Source organism: Ruditapes philippinarum, unplaced genomic scaffold (genome assembly GCF_026571515.1).
Source record: "Ruditapes philippinarum isolate M1 unplaced genomic scaffold, ASM2657151v2 ctg2329_1_1_1_1, whole genome shotgun sequence".
Classification (NCBI taxonomy): Eukaryota; Metazoa; Mollusca; class Bivalvia; order Venerida; family Veneridae; genus Ruditapes; species Ruditapes philippinarum.
Genome location: NW_026861630.1, coordinates 99,624 through 115,900, shown reverse-complemented (window position 1 = coordinate 115,900; position 16,277 = coordinate 99,624). Strand labels below are relative to the sequence as shown.

At 32.6% G+C, this 16,277-nt stretch overlaps 2 protein-coding genes across 2 annotated transcripts in view; one reads left to right on the top strand and one right to left on the bottom strand.

Annotated features, from left to right (window-relative positions):
* The window catches only part of LOC132716355 (inverted formin-2-like), a 62,783-nt gene extending 61,005 nt beyond the window's left edge, over window positions 1–1,778 (bottom strand). Inside the window, exon 1 of the mRNA XM_060699618.1 lies at window positions 1,641–1,778. The gene's annotated coding sequence lies outside the window, so the exon portion shown is untranslated. The remainder of the gene's footprint in view (window positions 1–1,640) is intronic.
* A 2,509-nt stretch (window positions 1,779–4,287) lies between these two features.
* Window positions 4,288–6,503, top strand: LOC132716354 (uncharacterized). Its single transcript, XM_060699613.1, has one exon. The coding sequence runs from the start codon at window positions 4,449–4,451 to the stop codon at window positions 6,336–6,338; it is 1,890 nt and encodes a 629-aa protein (XP_060555596.1). The 5' UTR covers window positions 4,288–4,448; the 3' UTR covers window positions 6,339–6,503.
* Window positions 6,504–16,277: the final 9,774 nt, after the last annotated feature.

Genomic DNA, 16,277 nt, shown 5'->3' with positions numbered 1-16,277 from the left:
TGGTGATAATTGATTTCTACTGTAAACTATATAGATATACATCATGATGTGCCATCCAAACGATTTAATAATATGGTCAATAAATTATAACTTTGTATCACTTAATTATACCCGGTAAATAAATTTAAAATATAAGCTTTGAAACAATATCCTAACTGATACAATGCTTGATATACACATATTTTTACGCATTTATCTGAATTACTTCATGTGTCAATCATGTACGACAACCCTGTCAATTACTTTTTCATAAGGTTAACTCAATTATCTCCCTTAAATTAGGTTCACAGTAAGTATCTTTAACACGTTCTAAAGGAGATTAATTGGGTATATTTATTACATTAAATAAAATAATTATATTTATATGACTAAAAGAACATGTACTTTTCTCGATTTAATTAGAAAACTTAAGTTTCAGAATGTGTGTAATTTCTAACAATTTAAAGGAAAATAATCTTATTTCATATCAAATTGCGTATCAATAATATAAACCGCAAAAATTTAATGATTAAGCAGTAAACTTCCTATCTTTGCCTAAGAATTTAATATGTTTTAAGGAATATAAATACAAAGATACCAACAACAACAACAATCAAAGCTGAACTAACGAGTTAAAAGTTTCAAAACATTAAATAACCCTAGATGCTTATCTAAGATGAAGATTAACCAGTTGGAATGCAAAATTTCAATGTGATTTCACCGACCCCTGTTGTATAAACACTATAACTGCAAAACAAACATATCATTCGTATGCTAATACAGTGATAACAAACTCCATACACTATAAGATCTTACAGTGACTTAAACGATTGTGTATAGGCTAACGCAGCAGTCTGACCTAGCAGTCTGACCAGGGTCTTGAACTGCTCGCTTGTCATCACATTGAAAGCCAATTCATAGTTCAACTGTTCAATGCAGGTCGAATTTATTACACAAAATTAGCGATGCATGTACTCGATTCAATCTTGTTCAATAAAATTGCTCTTTATTGTCTATACCTGTAAATGCGCGTATTCTAGACGCGTATATATTTCAGGGCTATTCGTAATGCATGACTGACCAAAACTATGTTATACATGTATATATTCATGTAACTGTGTAATAATGACAGTGTGTACTTTAATTACATTATAAAACTTTATAAGCAAAACTATAATCCCCTACTACACCGCTGTTTAAATATCGAGTCTTATCAAAAACAAGCCTCAGGTCAACTTAATACAGTGTAAACATCATTCTACGATCATGAACTTTTACCGATTTATCTGTTCATCTTGATATTGAAATTTATACCGGTTATTGATTTAAATAGAAAAAAATACTTCCGGTTTATTATACATCTATATTTCATTAGTCTTTAATAACTTGCATTATAATGTCCTGATAAAACACAGAGTAATTTTTTTTTAAATGGTTATTTCAGCATATTAACATTTCTATATGGAAACATTTTCTTTGATAACTTCATGTATTGTATTTGATCGTTCTTTATCGTTAAGAATTACAAGGTAAATTGCATCAATGATATATTACAGGTTACAGCAACTCGACTTTTCAACGATAGATTACCTTCGATGCACCTGATAATTGAACTACCGAAAAACGAAAAACATTATTACAATACAAAACTCTATGTTTACCTTGTTTTCTTTTGCTGTATCGACGAGTAATAATTATTCCTCTGTTCACGCCCACATGCATACACAGAAATTCCACATTAATGATATCGGTACATAGTTCAGCGTTGTTTTTTGATGCCTTATCAAATGTCGCATGTCATAAACCTTTGACAAAGTAAATATCCGGGGTGTAGAGAAGGTAAAGAAATTAGTCAAAGGGGGACAACTTATGCTCAACTACTGATAAATAAAACGCTTGAATTACCCACCTGTCACATTCAAACACATTCAGTAGATTACTAGATTTAACTTAAGATAGACCCCTAGGAAGAAAAAGAGTGACGCATATACGGTTAGCTATCCATTCAAAGTAAAGTAAACGGACCGAATGAGAAATTCCTTGAGTATTGAACAGTAGACCTTAAACCATTTTGAAAAAAATTACATTAATATGATATTGGGTTTTAAAGTTACATTTAATAAATTTCATAAAAAACTAAATAGCGACATTTCATTAATAAATTGGGTTTTATATCGACTCCAAGTCTTATTTTAGTGTCCAAACAACCAAAATGAGTTTTATTAGCATAAAAATAGGTAACCTCATTGTGGCGAAATGGGAAGTACAATTTCTGTTTGCATGAAAAACTCCGCCTTCGGATCATCCTTACATCAGTGTTAAATCAACGAACATGACTATAAGTGGCAGTCCTAATTTAACGGTATATTTCCGCATTGTAACGGATGTTTTCATACAAATTTAATCTTTTTACGAGAGGATTACTTTTACTGAACCCTAGGTTTAGTGCACCGTGAAGCTTAAACGGTTAAAGTGTGTTTGCACAAGAAAATATCACATTTGCTGTGTTCCGTATAGCAACTATAAAACTGTGACGTAGCGCATACACGAGCTCATTATAGTCTTCATTTGCATGTTAAAATTCGTATACGAACTTTAGTGTTACCGTGGGGTTTCCCGTTTAAAATCCTAATTTATGAACAATATTTGATGAGATTTACAACAAAACTATTAAACAGGTTAATGAAACTGTAGAATGTTTGATTTTTAGGCCGACGGCAAAATATTTTTACATATTTATTTAATGTAACTTTAAGTTTGCTTTAATTTTAAGATGGTTAAATCATTCGTATTTTATAATCAACAAGTTAAACTACTCCAGGTTGACGTTTTCAAGGAGACAAAAGTTTACAACTTTCCAATTCTCTTGACCGAGATAAAAGCTTCTTTTTACACTATAATGAGTGATACTGCTCGTGTTTAACCGGCAAATCAAGCTACTTTAACAATCTTATGTTATGTCAGGGGTTTTATATTCAATTAAAGCCGTCGTCGTATCATATGTGTTCATATATGTCCAGAGTAAGATCAATTGAATAATACCTACCGGGATGGTCTAAATTTTGAGCAGCAAGTATCAATGCGTCTTTATATGTCACAGACTGAAAATAAGACTTAAAAAAAGACATATTTCTAATAATGCATTCTTACATTACCCATTAGGATTCAATATATCTTAAAGATTCCTTTTTTGTAGAGTTTAAGTAATATAGACAGACACATGATATGGCAAATGACAATTATTATAAGATTCTTTCACTTGTTACCGGTGCACACCGGACATCTAGCTCAAGGATATCTGTGTAGGCTACGGTGGTAACAAAATCCGGGCCCTGCTGCCGAGTTTTCGCTAAAAGTAATCGCTAGATTTTCCCGTCCGTGACAATAGCCGGTGTTTATTTTTCTTGCTTAAAACTTATAAATCATATACAAAAAGAAATTAAAAAAAAACAACTAATATTTTCATTTAGCAGTTCTTATTGTTGCGTATGAATGTACAACATATAATGGCAAAATGGTGTAAACCTAAGAACGCAGCGCCGAGAAGGACGTCATTTAGATCTGGCAACTTGTCTAACACGGCTGATGTTTTTCTAGCACCGGTCGTAAAAGAAGACGTCAACAACAATAACAACACTAATAACAACAACAACAACAACAACAATAATAACAACAACAACAACAATAACAACAACATACACACAGACGCCTTAGACGCGTTAAATTTAATTATCCAGAAAGTCTGTTTTCTGCGAATTTTTTTTTAATCATATTTTTCTGCAGACTTAGAAACAGATCAGAGGGTTTCCTCTACCCATTTTATTATTGTAGGCATATTTTTTCTATCACATTTGTACCAGTTTAACTTAAAACGTTGATATTATAGGTAAAACAGATTTAAAATAATATTAAAATGTGTAATCACCAATTCATGTTTAAGTGGAAACAAAATTATCGAAATGAAGTTTTTTTTATATATAACAAACTTGCATATACTTAATTCTCAATTGTTAACAGGAAAGTTCAACACAGGTATATCTACATGTATTAGTGTATAATAAAATGTTTTGTTAAAATAATCTTAAAATCATTATGTCAATTGTTTCACTTAAATATACAAAAATTAACTCTTTTACCTAACATGGATATTTATGATCAATACAAAGTTTACTCTATTGTGAAAGTGTTAAGTATTCTAAATTAAAGAACAAAGCCAACGAGTAAATGCTCTAACGAATTTGAAAGCCAATAGTAATACAATCCAAAAATCTTATTTTCCAAAGTATTTTTTTCTAACTTCAGAGCTCTGTTAAACGGGTATGAATAGTTTAAAGAGTATACTTTAAAAGATAGCGTGGATGTTTGATATCTGCCTATGGGCTATGGTTGAGACTTAGACTATAGATATAGTACTAAACTAGTGACTAAATTAATACTGTAACTCATAAAATAAGTTTGAATAATTAAAAATGACGTCAGTGTCTACACCATCGTCTTTAATGTCAGAAGCGTTAGATATAAAATCCGAAGATTCGGATCAGGAGCCAGCACCAGCACATAAACACGTGATCAAGCGTCCAGAAGCACCGAAGCAAGAAGAGGTTGATTTTATTAAAAGAACATGTGACCCGTGCAAGTTTGAAAATAAGGACAGTAAAGCACACGGCTTCTGTCGCATGTGTAGGGAGTACCTGTGCGAAAAATGCGAAAAGTTTCACCGGAAGTTTCAAGCAACAAGAAGTCATAAGATTGTCCATGGAGTGCAAATGCCGAGACCCGTGAAGAAATCGATGACTGTCTGTGAGCATCATAAGAATAACCCTGTGGAATACTTTTGCAAAGACCATGGTGACGTCATATGTCTTGATTGTAAAGAGATTAAACACAAAATCTGCGATAGTGTTGTCTCATTAAAATTCTTCGGAAGCACTGAAATTGAAAAGGGAGAATTTGAAAAGATGAAGAAAGAAACAAAAACAATTGTTGAAGATTTCAAGAACATCCTCGTTTTGAGAAAACAAGACATTAACGATTTGGAGGAAGAGAAAAGCAAATGCATAGGTACAATAAAAGAGATAAGAAATGATTTCAACAGCCTACTTGACAAACTGGAACGAGAATTGTATGATGAGGTGGATACTATCTTTGAAAAAGAGAACAAAATTATGAAAGACCATGTTGAAATATGCGAAAAGGCGATGAAGATGCTAAACATTGTTATCGAAAATGTAACAGAAGTAAGAAAGACAGAGGATAATATTGCTAGTTTCGCAACGTACACGAAAGCGAAAAGGAAATTAACAGACTACGAGAAGGTTTTGAAACATGTAAAAAGAGAAGCCTATATCCCAGAGATTGAGATCATTCGTGACGCACAAGTGGTGGAAAGTCTGGATAAACTTGAAACATTAGGAGATACAAAATTGAAGATTATTCCGAAAGCTTTTCATATAGATTTAAGTGACTTGAAGAAAGAAAATATGAGAGTCGTTGAAACACTTGTTCATTCCGTTCGTATGCCGGACGACGATGATAAACACGATTGCGAAATAACTGGATCTGCTTTTCTTGATAATGGAAGTCTTGCCATTTGCGATAAGCACAACTACAAAGTAAAGTTGCTGGACCGTCACTTTAAATGCAAATTCGATATCAAACTCAATGCAGCTCCTTGGGATATTGCAGTAGTGAATGATAAATGGGTGGTCGCTACACTTCCTTTTGTAAAGAAGCTCCAGTTTCTAAACGCAAATATACTTGAGGGTATAACTAAAGGCAGAACGATTGAAACAGACCGGATGTGCTGGGGTGTTGCAGTATCAAAAGAGGATATTCTGATCTCTTGTCACGATAACCCTGGAAACGGTAAAGTGTACGTGCTTGATAAACGTGGGCACACCAAGAAGATTATTGGAGCTGCCTCGGAGGACTACTCATTCTTGCTTGAAATGCCCTCTTATCTAGCGGTGAGTTTCGATGGCGAAAAAGTATTTGTTGCCGATGGTGACGTCAAAACCACGGTTACTTGTATGTCGAGGAAGAATGGACAAATCATTTACGATTACTGTGCTTCGAATTTCGGTTACTCTATGCAAACTAATGATGCCGTTTATCAAAATCCATGGTCCTTCAAGATAATTGTGGATAAAGACAACTACGTGTTTGCTAATCTGGGGGATAAAGAAATGATACAGATCATAACAGACACCGGAGTTCAGCACAACACACTGTTGAGGAACACAGAAAAACTTTTCGGTCCTCACACAATGTCATATCGGGATTCAGATGCTACTCTGATCCTTGGTCTTTGGGATCAAATCCAATCATTTAGGTTTAAAGAAATCGAGATTAAAACATGACGTATGTATGGATAATATTGCACCCTCCCAGATAAATAGAAACTATTACAAATTTAGATCTTTTTTCATATGTACATAATTTGCAGCGACAGATTATGTCGTTTTTTATCCACAGTGTGTATAATATGTACTTTTGTTCTGACAGAAATAAAGTGGCAAATGTTTCATATTACAGTGTAATGCATTGACTTGGATTATATTGCGTTGTATTGCAATGTGTTGTTCTTTATTTTGTCACATGATTTACAGAAAAAGTTATCCTGAAATATGCTCCAGAAAAAGTTATCCTGAAATATGCGCCGGTAGTGGTATGATGTTGCTATGCTTTAAGATTATAATCCAATGTATTTCCAAGAATGCTTTCAAGTCAAATAACTCTCTTGGGTTTGAAAGTGCTTTGTTTCATCTTCGATATGGTACCATATATGATCATATATTTTCAAGTTTAATACAACAATTTACATTTGGACTATAAATTTAACTGTTATTGAACTATAGGTCTTGCTTACTTCTGGGAGAATTTTTAGGTAATGTTCCTACCATCGATCTTTTTACCTGCATGTACATATAATTATGTAAGAATGAATAAACATTACAAAATGTGTGAAATAACGATCTGTATTTCCCTCTTTATGAAAGTCAATTGCAGATACTTTAACTATTCTTTGATTTGTTTGATTAAGTAGAAAGCTACAAGCTTTTTTACCTAGAAACTCTCAAAAGTTATCATTACTGTCGTATACAAACATGAGGAAGGACCTAAATACCTTTTAAACGTTTTCATTCATACTTTATTTATAGCGTCATTGAAGTTATTTCGAATTAAAACTATGAAGACTTTAAAAATCAGCAACATGGTGGGAGACCTCTTCAGACTAACAGAAATAAATAAATAAAAAAGGAAAAAAGCTTAAATAACGAAAACTAGGGTTCACGGAATGATATACTGTGTATCTTTTTAAAGTGAAATGGAAAAAAATATACCTGATTATATGAATTAAAGTATACATAATTACTCTCTGTTACGGATATTTAAAGTGAATTATTTCTTTCATTAATTTTTTATTCATTAAAGATCAATTAACAGAAGGTTAAAAGATAAGTGTTCACCATATAATGGTATCGACATATTACGGATCACACATTGTGGATGAACGAGAAGTTAAAAAACAAAACAAAAGAAAAATAGCTCCGGATGTTTATTTTGGTCCTATAAAAATGATAGTGTTTATAAAAGTCCAAATGGCGTCCGTAACATAAACTGTGAACATTGCCAATTTATGATGTAGAGCACGCGATAGATATAAATAATTGTATAAGTTAACATTTCCTCATTTGCCAACACAAACAGATGAAATAGTACACACAGGAGCCATGAAAATATACTAGCTTAGCTAATACGTTCAGAGGGCACTTAACGAGATCTGTACTAATATATAGTCACACTTTGGACATGTTTTTATCACCCACCATTTTAACGAGACAAAACTACTGGCCAGCATTCTTCCTAATAGGATTGTTTTATTAGAGTTAGTTCGGTTGTAGTTTTTGGGCTTTGTTACTTTTAAACTTTGACCCTGTCTGATAAAATATTAACATTTTATGGTTTGAATTTAGTTCGTTCATAAAGTTTACTTTAGATACTTTGCAAAAATTACATAGATATTGGTATGTACAGAGATATTATAAAACATGTGAAGACTACGTCTATTTTACCGCCCTTTAATCATAAATATCTATGTTTTCCGATAAGAAGGCCTAAAACAATACTTTTAAATGAAATTATACAATGGGTGTAAAAGACCATAATTTGAAAGACAAACTTAAATAAGATATAGTATGCTCATCCTTGATTAAAATATTTAAACCACAGAGATTTACTGCAAACTATGAACATCTAAATGCATATGTCTAATTTGAATAAAAGAATGAATGACCAATGCATAGGTAACCTATTGCAGGTCAAGTAAATATTTGGCCCTTTCTTTAATTATTAATGATACTGTACTGTATATTCATATCGTGACCACCTATAGTGTTAACAGTTTTAAGCATAACAATCTACTTTGTGTGAAGTCAAAACATGTTTATTTTATAGTTACCAAGAAGCATTGTAGCAATTATCAATATTTTCTAAAATCAAATAAGATCACAGTGTATATTTTAACAATTAATGCATGTATACGTATTCTGAAACAATAAAAAATCAAAATGATACAAAGGGTGTAAAAGACCATTATTTGAAAGGTATACTTAATATTTCTAATTTTGAGTGTTTTATTTTTCTTTATTCTTCTTAAAAAAAATTTTAGTTTCACAATGTAAAACATTTCAAGGTTACGCAAATTGATTAGAATTATATGAGTCAATACTTTATTTGGATAACATTGTACATGTATATCCAGCTAGTGTCAAGAACTCATTTCACTTAAGTAAATATATTTATGCATAAAGATATGCAAAGAGGTGTCTGTATGCTGATTTCAGCGCAACAATAATTCAATAGTTATTTCCGCCAAAAACATTTATGTACACACTGCGAAATGAATTTAATGAATAAATTGTTAATAGAATAGCCAATGTTTGTAGAGAACACCAGTCTTAGCTCAAAAATAGACGTCATCTTTGTACAAAAAAAAGAAGTTAAACTAAATAGACATCGATTATACATGTAATCTATCAGATATGTCTGAAATGTGTATAAACATGTTTTCACATTACTTTGCATAATATAGTTAAGCATGTAAAAAGATTCAAAGATGCTATAAAAGTGAATATCCCAAGATGCGGCCATGTTGATATAACGTTTTGAAATTGAGGGGAAAATCTTTTAATTTGACTTATTAAGCTTAAAATCAAATATAGTCATAAGCCCGACAAGTGATATGAACATAAAACGAATGTTGTATGGCTTATTTGCAATTATTACTCATGTACATTACCTCACTGCAGATTTGTTATGTTTACTTTTTCCATTATGTTTCATTTCACGTATAGGTTACTTATCATTACATAATATGTTATGTTATTTCTTTCGACAAAAATGTACAGTTTTGAATCAAGTTCATGAGAACTGATTTCTCCAAGACCTTCGTTGCGATGTTGAAAGTAGTTAATGGTTAAATTACTGTAAAATATTAAGAAGAATTTTTAATGAAGTGTGATAAAGTTATTGCGTGTAGCACGGACATGCCATGAACATTCGTGCGATATCACTATCTTTAATGGCTGTCAATTTGGTAGGTGGTTGCTAGCTACTTTTGCTACCTGACATTCCAATAACCAACACCTTCAAGCTGGTAGTTGATTATTCGTACTTCCCTGGTATTTGTAATTCCATCAACTATCACCAGCATGAAATCTTCGAAAAGTACTTAAAAAAAAACAACAACAAAAACACTGAATAAAAGAGAGGCCCCCAGTTGGTATAGCCTACCAGAAGGAAGTTTTTGCGGTTTTCAACTACATGTTCGTTATCTTAATATGTTTTGTTAACATTTTGACTTTTTTATTAATCTCACCATGCGCTTGGCAACGTGTGGGCTTTGTAATAGATACTTGAGATGAAAATATGGACTTACATAGACTAACCATGAACAAGATATATTGATTTAATGTCATTTAAGAGAACAGATAATATAATAAAGAGCATCGACAATTATAGCGGGTATATAGCCTAGTATTCCAAAATCCATATTAAATCCTTATTGTACTTGAATGGGCTGTATACAGCTGCTGGCGCCTCGTCCAATATATGTTTCACAGTTGTGCAATAGAGTTCAGTATCGTACACAACAATATATAATATAGATCATTATAAAATAATCATGGCATTTCAACATTATTTAACATTTGCAAGGCCATTAAGACGAATCACGCAGGTACAAGGAAAAACACATTACTAGCAAAGGAGAATTGCAATATTGCGTGTAGAACGGAATCAAACTAAGGTAAGACATTTAATACCAAGAAATATTACGAGAGGTTATAATACTTCTTGATAGGAAAATATGAACTTGATATATTTATGTGTTCAAGAAGTGTTTGTAAAGTGTGTATGTGCGTGCGTGCGTGTTTTGTTTTGCGTCGCACAAACACAATATAGGCCATAGGGCAACTTTCCAGTGTTACTGGTGGATGAAGACCTGAGATGCTATTCCGTACATTATTTCAGGCATAAAAGGGAACTTGTCACTTGTGACGTTCCATAACCTAGCCAGTAAGATAGCTTCCTCACGCGAAAGAAGCCAAAGTTCCAGTCGGGATTCGAACCCACGGTAAAGGACAAGTGGTTAGAGATCAATATCATTGAAACATATTCTAGTGCTATCCAAATATCAAGTTATTAAAGAAAAAATCAAGCGCGAATTCAATTTATAAGCATTTAAAAAAATTCAATATACGGACTGTAGGCAACAGAACGGTCAAGTGGAAATATATCCGATTCCAAGTTAGTCATCACGTTAATTAAACGTTAATATTAATAATATGGTCGTAATTTAATTATGGGGACCATTGTCAAGAAATTTACTAAAACTATGAAATAACTTCAGGGCGAGAGAAAACGTATTATAATTATTAAAAATGATAATTGCAATATTGCGTGAGAAACGGAATAACATTCCAAAAAAGAATAACATAAATGTAAAGCAAAACAATGACAAATAAAATATGCGAGCTTTTATTACTTGACACATGAATTCTAATGTGAAGGTGGATTTAATACGAAGTTAAAATGCACTAGTTAAAAAACTATAAAACCTGCCTTTGCAGCTGTTTATAAGGTATCTAGAAAATGTTAAATACTAAACGAAGTATGTTTTTTCTGCAATGACATTCGAACCGTTTTCTTTTGTAAATTAAGATTTCTATGTAAATTAAGTAAAGACAATAAAATGGATCATAAATAAAAGCCTTTATTAAAACAATGAATATAATTAAATAATTAAAGTATAGCTATAATGATTCCTTAACGGTATTAATGTCGAAGTTGAGTACTAACTCAAACAATCATTTTTTTTATATTTATCTCGTGCATTCTTATGACTGGTATTTAAATCACATTATATCCACTAGTGAAAAAACAAATGAAAAATGATAATATTGCACTTAAAGTTATACTTTGAATGTAAAATGTAAAATGACAAATTATTTTTTACATACACATACTAAGGGAATACAATATGTAAGTTCATAATTTGGCAGTATCAATTACGTGTAATAGTAACCATAGTCAATATCGTGATTATAAGGTCATACAACTGCTTGCTTTGTCTTTTAAAACAATCTGGATACGATTTATGCAGTAACTAGATATATATTTCTACGGGTTACTTCCATGGAAAGCTGTGAAACATAGTTTAAGTCATATTCAGTTTGATTAGGGCTTAACTAAATATCTCGTAACATAACGGAAATCACAAAGCTGCTGTTTATAAACAATTCTGACAGAAAGTAAGGTACACACCCTGTGACGGTAAGCATTTGATCAAACACGTTCTTTGGATATGCTAGAAGTGAAATGCTGGAGAAGATGAGTAGTTTGTTTACACGTTATTTCATTTTATCATTTTTAACGAGTTTTACGAGCTTAATTTTAGGCCACGTTAAAGAAGTAATTTGTTAACGGACATTTTTTTGGCTTGCAGCCACGGCTGCAAGCCATTTCATTTGGAAAACCTGTTCCGGTTAGGTGGTTTTCTGCTTACATTTATAAGTGCATGATTGAACGGGAAACCAGCTGAAATCGTGCCAATCGCAACTTTTCGGCCTTTTCCGTCACTCTTCGGATTAATGATAATAGCCGATGTACTTCCGATTGCAATCGTGACAATTCGGGCGATTCCGTCATACTGCGGAATCAGACGAAGTAATATTACGGAAATCTAAGCTATTTTAGTTACTTCGGTAATCCCAGTTTGTTTATATAAATAGGATTCGTATTTTTACTTGATTTATTGATTTAAACCGTAATAAATTATAAACGAAATTGTTCCGTTTCAATTCTTTTTCAAGACGCAAAAGTTAGTTTCTTTTATAATTGTTTTTTGTCTGTATTAGTTTTACACAATAGAGGATGTTGACTGTAGTAGTATTCCGTCTTCAAAGGGTGGTCCAAAATCACACAGTGCATGATCGAGTTATATTTAGATCTACTGAACTTGGTGAGGTATTCTAAAAATAGCCCATGCATATCATTAACCTTACCACGTGATGATTTATAGATAGCGCATCGTATCTGGGAACATGCTTATTAATTAAATGAAATGTGCACACTTGTTTCCTTTTAGTATGATAGATCTTCACGTTAGTATTTTTACGATTGATTATTTTCTTTATTAGTTTAATACAATAGAGAATAGATTTCAAATCGTTTTGACAAAAATATTCGTTTTTACAAAAATAAAAACAAATAAATATGTTGGGATGAAGGCACAACTGTGCAAGCCTTTCCTTTTAAAAGGAAACTTTATCTTTATATCATGATAAAAATTATAAACAAATACATTTTAACATTTTCCTATAAGATTGAAATTAATTCAAATTATTTTTAAGGAATCTAAACTATTTATTAACAGAAGCTGTTTTATAATAGCTTCTGCCAGGCTTATAAGTAAGCATATTTATAAGTAAAAAAAAGAAAGTTATACCATTTCCTGTCATTGAAATCTATTGACCATTTTACAAAACATATATGCGATGCCGTCTCTGACTTACATAATACTAAATGAATCTTATAATAGCTCCCGCTACATCCGGTTCGAGATAAATCATCGATGCTCACCTGAGGTTCGCGTATTTCCTTAGGGGAACATGTAAGGTTTGTTTTTATCATATTACGTTTAAGTTATTGCTAGAAAAAGAATATTTTGCATTATCATAAAATAAGTGTATGAAAACATCATTATTCTAAATGGCGACGGAGGGTAATTGTTTTATGCAGTTGTCGGAGAGTAGGATATTTGCAATTCATAGTATTTTTATACAACCTTGTTAACATTTTGATCGCGACAGAATGACGTCATTCGAAATAAACAAATACATCTTACTTAGAGGGATATTGACGTTATCCAGCATCGATGCAAACAATAAAGGATTCAGTTTTATATGCATCTCACCCAAAACCACAAAATAATACTTTTATGCTTTCCATCATTTTCTGAAAGAAAATCTTTTAAACAAAATGTCTGTCCATATGGCTTGTGTGAGAAATACATAACGTATATCTATATCCTGTATCTAAACAAATTAACTCCTATATCCTTGCAAAAATGATTATCAAGTTAATGCAAGAGTGTAGCTGTTCGGACCACAAAGCACGAAAAGTTGAAATATTGTCACATCTTCAGTTAGATAATGTTTTAATATTATGGGAGGCTACATCACGAGTGCTGTCAGAGTCTAAGACAGGGATTTTCAACTACATTTGTAGAACCAACATATACAACGTTCAAATGATCAACTTGTTTTTACTTAGGTGTTCGGCTAAGTGAATATACTAAACAAATGACGTAATGCAAAAACTGATTTCATGCTATTAGTTTTAAAAGTTGTTGACGACGAAACATATGGGATAATATGACCAAAAATGAGATAAATATGGCCCGGGTCGCTAGCCGACGCATAACGCGTGTGTTCTGCCGCCATCAGTTTGCATAACAAATAAAATTAAAATTTTAAAAGCAAATTGTTATTGACGACAAGTTAATATGAAAACTCAACACTTTTAGACTTTTTTCAAAGAAACGTGGTAAAAAGGGGCACGTACTCGTAAATAAGAATGACGTCAGCCGTTATACGTTAACGCGAATGCTGCGCAAATAACGAAACTAAAGTATAAAGTCATCAAAGCTTTTTAACTTTCCTTTAACCTTTTTTTGAAGAAATGACCTTTGCATCGAGAAATGTGCCAAAAAGAACAAATCCCAATAACACTGCGGTATACCGTACCCCGGATATTGCTCGATATAATGAGGACTTTCATCCCATTTCGCGACTTTGAACGAGGACAGAATGTAAGTTCAGTGACGATATGTAGTCATTTTGAATTGGTTTGATATAAATTTTATAGAAAAACAAATACTTCGATAATTTCTCTAGTTACTGAAAACCCAAAAATGTTGAGAAATATCTTTGAACTGTAATTAGGAGGTAAAATTCGTCTCTTTGCTCATGTGATAAATGAGCTCGAATAAGTCAAATTTGATGTTTTTGTGCATGTACTTCCTTAAAAGAAAAACTTGAATCGAGTGAAATGTGATAATGATGATAATGTTTATGTTGTAAATGTTCAATCAACAATAGAACCTCCGATGACAGTGCATTTTGAGAATAAATACACATGTCAGTGTACAGAGTATTGCGTTAGAGTTGCCCGGTGTCACGAGTATTGCTTTTTAGTGTAACGAGTATTGGTTATCAATATAGAGTACATGCAAGTAGTAAACACAGAGTGCCACATTTAATCTTAAATATTTCTTATTGTGTATACTTATTTACACTATATGGGCAAAATAGGCAGAGTTCGGGGGTACTTTACTGGAAACAACTGCGAATAATTCCTGTTCATGAAAAATCTCAGTCGAACGAACTCAGCAATTTTCTTTGTTTACAAAGTTGTCGTTGCTATTGAAGGATCAACCTTTCCAGAATTTGTTAATAATTGTTGCATGTCTCACTTTCAATAGTAAAAAAATGCATCCAAAGTGCATTAATGCTGCCTCAAGTTTGTCAATAGTGGACGTTATTGAGCAATTTTTCATGTAATGGTATAAATATCCAGGCTACCAGCTCAGTTAAATATCTCGGTGCAACTTTTGACCATAACCTTTCCTGTGAGGGAATTGCACGGTCAGTGGTTACGAAAGCAAATGCCCGGCTGAAATACTTGTACAGGAAAAGTCAATTCTTGGATCTCCACACTAGGAAACTCTCGGTCATGTCCTTAATTCAATGCCATTTTGTTTATGTTTGTTCTTTTTGGTACCCAAGTATCAGTATTGGAAGAAAAGGCTCCAAACAACCCAGAATAAATTGGTTCGTTTTGTTTTGAATAAGGACAGCAGGTCGCATGTTGGACCAGAGCAATTTAAGGTTCTTAACTGGTTACCGGTCTCCAAAAGGGTTGATCAGATAACTCTTTGCCATGTCCATAAAATAAAGTCTGACACAGCCCCAAAATACCTTAAGGAGCATTTTGTACCCCTTAATCAGGTCCATGACCGCTGTACCAGGTCCAGAGTGTCTGCACTTTCAACATCAGATTCCTGTGTAAGCTATTCTTTTAGTGACACAGGACGATTTTCTTTACCAAAGGTAGAAAGCTTTGGTAGAAAATCTTTTGCTTTTAATGGTATTTCACTATGCAACGGCCTTCCTCAAAATCTTAGAAATATTCAATCTTCCCACACCTTCAAGCATGCCATCAAAGCCCATTTAATGGCCAGTTAATTTTAGTTTATTTTCAATAGTATTTGAATCTTTTAATGGTCTTAATAGAGTCCCAGATTTTACTTATTCTTAAGCACAACACACATATGTTGTGTCTTTTAGTAATTTACCCATTTTTAGCTTGCACATTTAACGTTTTATAATATCTTTATTAAATTTTTACAGTTTGACTGACATTTTCTGTGATGCACTATTTCGTGATTGGTTCCAACATTCCTACTTGAATAATGTTGAATCACCCTTAGGTTATGTTTTTAAATTTGTCTTTTGACGTCTTATCTGTGATACGCAGGCTTCATAACCTCTGATCCCCTTTCAAAATTCCATTTTATTTAGTTCCGCCCATTGTTTTCTCGTTTAGGGCATAAGCTTTTTATTACTTGGGGACCATACGCCGCTTTTCATGGAATGGCACGGAAGTGTCACATTGAAGGTTCCATGATAACCGCCGTATGAACACATCTGCGGATGTTTCTAAATTCAAAATTT